We start from the raw sequence: 7,219 nt of genomic DNA, 5'->3' as shown, positions 1-7,219 counted from the left end.
CGCTGCCCCACTGATTAATTAACTGAGCCTCTGTCAAGCAGAGCCAATGAAGTGATCCCAGGGGTGTATTTTCTGTTACCCATCCACTCGTCAAGGCTTCTCTTGAAGAGTGTTAGTGAGGGGCTCTGCCTAATGCAGTTAGGAATTTTGTTCCAAAGTATGGGGAGTCTCTGTGACAGGAATCTATCCCTCCAGCATGTTTTATTTATTGTTGTGGTGAGGTTTAGCTCACTAGAGCGCGTGGCTCGCAGTGACTTGGATTTCTTTAGGTGGAGCATGTCCATCACTTCTGAGTTGGACATGACTTTGTAAGTCAGGCAGAGATCACCTCTGAGTAAGCGATATGCCACTGAGTACAGCTGGAGTTTTTTCAGTCGGGCTGCATAGAACATATGTTTGAGGCCAGTAATCCTCTTGGTGAGGTGCTTTTGTGGTCTTTCCAGCTGTTGGAAGTTTCTTGTGAGGTACATCCCAAATGGGGCATTGTACTCTATGATGGGTCTGATAAGTGACGAGTAGAGGGGCACTATAACCTCTTTATTTCTAGATGCGAACCCCTTAGTAATTAGATGGGCCACATAGAAGGATTTCCTAACTACTTTGGCAATATGATTGTCAAAGGAGAGATTACTATCTACCTGGGTCCCCAGATCTCTTATTACCTCTTCTGTATTAAGGGGGCTGCCGCCTATGTGGTAATTAGTGGGTGTTTTGTTTTTCCCAAATGGGATGACTATGCATTTTTTGGCATTTAGCTTGAGGCCGTGACTTTGACACCAGGTGTCTGTCTCAGTAAGGCCATGTCAGCCGGAAAGTCAGTTATGGCTCCCAGTTTGCAGTCATCGGCGAACTTGGTTAGCCATAGTCCTCCTGTGTTTGCCTGTACTTCTGAGAAATATATGCCGAACAGTAGGGGTCCCAGAACCAAGCCTTGCGGGACTCCACTTTGTGAAATGAAAGTAAACAGCTGGAGTTGAAACAGAAGAAAACAACAACAGTAAAATGTTATGTGGGGCAATCATACCAGATTATCTAGAATGGAGGCATTCTTGGTATGAATGCTCAAGGAAAGTTGGATATCCCTCAGATATCCATGAATTTGCAGACCACCCCTATATTGACTAATATTTTTGCCACATTCCAAATACAATTTTTGATTATTAGGATGAATACTGAGGATTATAGTCAGTCTGTAATGACAGACATACAATTTCATACTACTTACTGTCCAGAAAATGTATGCTGATGCAAATATTTTAACCTGTTAACATTTTAAGTGAATTAGAGTAATATCTAGAAATTGTTCCTGGTTTTGGAGTTTTGTCCCCCATTATTTCAGGTTTTGTCCAGAATTCTTGAGGAAAGAATTTGAGAGGTATGGAAAGTCATTCCACTATGAGGAGCATAGCAAGCCTGGGGCAAATGGTCCAACCACCCTGGGCGTAAAATGTAAGGGGGGCAATTGAAAGTTCCTGCACCTGTCCTGCAGAAAGCTTGTTCTAGGTATTGAAGTGCTGGTACAGAAAGGCACTTTAGTGGTTAAAACTTTTTACTTTGTGTTTTACATTTCAAATGAAGAGCTGAGGTAGGTGTATGTGTGTAGTATCTGTAGGAAGCTGGTTTTCTACAGTATGCCAAAGTCCTGAGTCCATGAGGAGGAGGTATGGATAGACTGCTGTAGGAAGTCAATGCAGAAAATGGCTTCCTACAATCAGCCGAAGTCTTTTTTTTAATTTTTTTTCCACTCTTCACTTGAAGTGCTAGAGGCGAGCTGGTACTTCAGGGACCAACAATGGACGTTAGGATGAACCAGTTATGGCTCTATCCACAGAGTCCCCTATGATTAACTTTCTGATGGTGAAGCTCCCCAAATGAAATGCCCAAAAATAAATCACTGAAATAATACGTGTTTTCTGCAGAGGGGCAAGCCCCTTTGCCACCACCAATGAGTGTGGGGTGTAAGCCCCCTCAGTATTGCATAAATAACATCATGGTTGCACCCACTCAAAGAAAGAGGAAAACACTAGGAAAAGATCTTGTCTGTCTGTAGAACTTGCAGACATGTTTCTACAGAGCCGGTCAGAATGTTGGTGAACTTGCATTCATTTTACCTTTGGTATGTCAAACTTTCTACAGCGGTAGGGTAGTTTGAAAAACTTGTAGGACACTAGAACACAAACAAAGACATGCCATGCAAATAACCCCCTTGAATAGACAACTGATGGGAGTTCCTAGCTACATCACTGAGTGCAGTCTTCGATCTCATCTCTGGAAGTAGAGGGGAAGAATAGAGACACTTAAGAGGAGGGCAGCAGAAGTGCTGCATGGTTTGGATCACAATCCGTGTAAAGATACACTAGAAAAGTTTACTGTATTGTAATGCAGAATGGAAGGCATTACCACACCATCTCTGGTAATAAGCAACCATGAGGGAAATGTTTAACCTACTGACATTTCAATACTTAAAAACATATTGTCAGCTATTCTGTTACTTACATACAATATAAGTACATCACCTGCAGGACCAGACCCGGGGTAGATCCAATCAAATATAATGGCATGACATATTACAACATTTAAAATAAATAAAAAACAAAAATATGAAGATCAAGGTATATAATATTAATATATACAGTGGATGGTTCTACAGATGTTTGACAGGTATGTTTATGTGATTATTAGGGGTTAAATTGGAAATGCAATTTAGGAACAAATTCAGCAGACAAAAGGCAAATTTTGATGAGTGGTGAGAGAATAATACACTGATGATTAAAGGAGGAACTCAATGTTACTGAGATGCATGCGATCAATAATGCTGTTGCAAGTTATCATAAGATGAACTTAAAATGAATGGACATACCACACAGCTTTAAATAATATGAAAAGTGTCATGTGCCATGAAAACAAAATGGCAACAGGAATAGACTTCAGCCAAGGACAACATTTCTGAAGTACCCTTAAAGCCAATGCTGAAACATAGCAACGAAGGAACATATTAGTCCAGCAGTCACAGAGACAATAAGATGCCCAGCCATATACACCTTTTAGTGGACAAACAGAAAAGTTCTTGACACCTACAAGTGCTCACCTCCCAAAGAAATGAAACATATCATCCAAGAATACTATTTTAAAGTGAAAACAACAGGCTCACATACTTCAAAACAGCACACAAACTTCCAAATGCAACAAAGATATGCGGATATCTACCTCTGGAGCATGTGATAGTCATCTGATCCTTCAAAGCAAACAGTCTTTTTTACATGAAAAGTAGTGCATTATGATATAATGAACTCACACAGACGATTTGCAAACAAACCACTGACTAAAGTCCTCCAATCTGAGGGTGAAGTAAAGTATCAAATTAAACATTTAAAGCACCTCATAGTTTTAAACAATAAGATAATCATACCTGCGATACATCTGCTCAGCTTGCGTGTGTCGACCATCCTTTAACGTCTGAACATCATTAAAGAGATGTCGGATCATGGCATCAGCCTTATCCAACTCTGCTTCTATTTCTGCAGATTTCTGAGGTGGTTTGCCAGCATTCAATAAGCGGATATCCTGACATTTATGAAAATATAATATGACAAGTAAGTACTTAGCTGCAACACCATGATAATGCTGTTTCTAGCAGATATAATTCAATGACAAATTAAAGTATTAAAAAATAAAGGTATTTATTCGATAATAAGATATGTGGAGCTGGTCCAAATATTTTTTTTAGTAACAGCTGAAAGCAGAATACCACAACTACAGAAATAAACAGTGACAGTTCAAATCCTCAAAGAGATACGGTTATCAGAGTTCACCACCATCACATTACTGTACAACTCAGTTCACTGATCAACATATTAGAAAACAATTTACACAGGCAATTAACAGTCTTCCAGCATCTCATTTAAATTGGCTTTTCCCTCATACTTAGCACAGTTCTAGGCCAAGACATGGGTTGACACAGCCAACATAACAATCTACTATATAGATTTAAACCAGAAATTGACAGAGGTCACCCCACAGGTATTATCTTTTAAAATTCCTGTAAGACCTTCAATACAGCTGGTCATAAATTACTCTAAAAGATTTGCCAGAATCTTACACAGGCATACTTTATCCCATGTTTTATCTTTTAAAACTTCTTAAAAGCCTTTAGTACAAATTATAAACTACTACGTTTAAGATTCACCAGTCTGGGTGTGTCTGCAGACTTACAGGCCTTGCTTAAAGACTGCCTTGCTAACATCAAAGAGTAAAAAAAGGCTATCCTGGGTACACCCAACCATAAAACAGCTGCTGCATCACCAAATGGTTCAGCGACCGGTCTGCTGTTACTGTGTACTTGGATAATGTGAATATGATTATGGGATATCCAGCCTAATTCATTATTCATCTGATGCTGCTGTAGTGTGCCCTGCCCCTAGCTAAAAAGTCAGTCCTCTACTATAATTCGACTTTCTAAGTTACAGTAAGTTATTCCAGAACACTTGCAAACCTAAGCCTTGGATGAAGAAAGCAAATCCTACATCACTACTCACAAAGACCTGCACTGCAAGTGAAGGGGTGTAACGTATACATAGCTACTATAAGACCAAGCCACCATGTTTACTTTTTAGGGGTACTGTCTTTTCCGGACATCTGCCTCATGCATACCTGCTGAAGACTGGCTTTAGCAGAATGGAAAACTCTGCAGCTGGAACAGGCAGATGCATGTAGCACTTCTGTTGGCTATGGCATCCCCCTTCACACAGAAACGTGGCTATCGGACACACGCCTCACCTAAAAACTGCTACATCATGATTCTTGTAAACAATCTCTTAGCAGTTTCCATTCAGGCTACTGACATTTCTAACCTGTACTCAGAGCCTATGAAATGTATTTCCCTTGCATATTAAAAAATGTGTTTTTACGTAATTTATAACTCAAGTAATACTGCACTACTATGTATGTGCGGTGTGCTTTGAATGCTTTCTCTTTCTGTCATGCTTGATGATAAACTAGTTGCAGCCGTGACAATGCCTTACTGTTGCCCATCAACACAGTAAGAGTTGCTCAAATTGCATCCAGCATCCATGCAGCCATGAGGGGTTTTTTTCCTCATCTTTTGGCCTTTCTGGCAGCTGATGTGGGCACTTGAAAGACCAGCCATGTTTGTTCCTGAACAAACCTCATGAAGACTACTGTACTGACAGGGCTTGACACAGACAAGAGCACATCCCTGGCCCATATACACTATGTGCTTCTCTCCTCTCTCCAGTAAACACAAACATCTCACTTCATCCTCACAAGGATGGATGACCCAGTGTTGTCCACTGTCTCACAATCACTCATCCACAACCCAAGATTCTTATCATGTGGGTCAGAGCCACGGCAGTATCCAGTACCAAGGTCTTCCTAAATGCTACAGACTACAATTATATTAGGTGTTCACCATGACACTGGTTCTTAAAGAAAATGATCTAGTAACAGAGACATTAGTTACAAAACTTGTTTAATCCAGCACCACAATGACTCTGCATTTTTCTTATAAAAAGTTCCAAGGAGTGACTTTGTGGTATGCTGACTCCTCAACTGTACTTCCAGGTTTTGGACAATGTGGAAAGCAGAACAATGCCCACAGGATCAAGTCCAAATTACAGTTTCTTATAACTGAGCATGGGGTCCACAAAGATGGACAATATTGTTACAGGCTCTGCCGTATAGTCGTTCCAGCTTCATCAGTGGTAGGATGAAGCTCTCCTGATGCAAGGGCATTTACTTGTACACAAACTTCTTTTTTTAGGGACTCAGGAGCATTGCCTGATTAAGTGGCTTGCTCAAAGTCACAAGGTAGACAAATGGAGGTGGAAGTAATCAAACCCTGCGCTCTTGATTACAGCAAGCAGCTTCTTAACAGAGTCTTAACCCTTTGCATTAATTGCCAGATTCACTATTAAAGTGAGCATATCATACAACTGTACCAGTCACACTCAGATGTTCCAGCAACAGGAACATTACTTATGAGACAGCATCACAAAAGTACTTGGACGGGGAAAGGATCTGGACAGTTATATGAAACTATTCAAGTGTGCTCAGTAAAGGAAGCTCTAAATCACTACAATCCTTGAAAAAAAATCTGTGTCCAGATTACTAACATTGGTTTGGCATAATAGTTAAGGCCTTCACCTCATAGACACAAGATACAGGGTTTGATTCTGACCTGAAGTTATTGGCTAAGCTTAAAATGGCCCTTCAGGGCAGGTAGCTTAATATTCACCTATGAACTATGTGGACGTTATACAAACGTCAGCTGAAGGACTGCAGAAAAAGGCTTAAGAAGCAGACACCACTTAAATTAAACGTGCTTTGGAGTAAATGCTAATAATATGTGATACTTAATAACCCATGTTAAAGTTATTGCTTTGTGAACCTCATCCATGTAAAAGTTATTTTTTGTGACCCTTGTGACAAAAGGAGGTACTGCCAACACAGCTGGAATTTAATTTGTAAATATCAAAATGATTTATACAAGATGCTGGTCTTACAAATGTATTAGAACTGTGGGTCATAAAAGATGTTGGTGTTACAAATGTATTAGAATTGTATGTCATGTGTATATAAAACTGATTTGTACAGACGTTTGTGTTGAAAAAAAAATATTTGTAAATTGAATGTGTTTGAAATGTATGTATAGTGTGCCTTACTGAAGAGAACAGTAATGTACATGCACTACTGTAACTGCTTAAATGTATATGTTTTAACAGAGGAAAAGTACAGTTGTGTACACTTACCATAAATGTAGATGTTTGAGTGTATTTGGGTTATCTGCTTGCAGGTAACCCTCAGTCAGCCTGATTATCAAAGTCTTGGGTCCTGCGTTGGTTGCGGTCTCATCTTCCATGACATCAGGTAGTCAGGGGTATAAAGCATGCAGCCAACGTCATTACATCAGTTTTTCTTGCCCCAGATGTCAGGTGCCCCCATAATGGGAAGCAAGTATATACAAGGTTACACCTCCAACAAAAAAGCAAATACACCAAAAAGCTTTAAACATAGTAAACAAGAATAGAGGTATAGTCAATAGAAGTCAGGGGACGGGAGGGTAACCAGGACTGTAACAGTGAATACACTTGAACATCTACATTTATGGTAAGTGTACACAATTGTACTATGTTCTTCGTGTTTCACTGTTGCAGTCATCGCATTTGGGTAGATTCCCAAAGCTAAGGATGGGAGGAGGCAG

General features: G+C 39.9%; 1 protein-coding gene across 12 annotated transcripts in view; it reads right to left on the bottom strand.

Annotated features, from left to right (window-relative positions):
* The window catches only part of PLEC (plectin), a 1,553,583-nt gene that overhangs the window by 181,654 nt on the left and 1,364,710 nt on the right, over positions 1–7,219 (bottom strand). For all 12 annotated transcript variants that reach the window (XM_044067397.1, XM_044067398.1, XM_044067399.1 and 9 more), the window contains one exon: positions 3,410–3,564. In XM_044067397.1, the coding sequence (XP_043923332.1) occupies positions 3,410–3,564 (155 nt within the window). The remainder of the gene's footprint in view (positions 1–3,409; positions 3,565–7,219) is intronic.

Source organism: Protopterus annectens, chromosome 3.part1, assembly GCF_019279795.1.
Source record: "Protopterus annectens isolate FY-2018-M chromosome 3.part1, PAN1.0, whole genome shotgun sequence".
NCBI classification, from domain to species: Eukaryota; Metazoa; Chordata; order Ceratodontiformes; family Protopteridae; genus Protopterus; species Protopterus annectens.
This window is presented reverse-complemented; position numbering and strand designations above follow the sequence as displayed.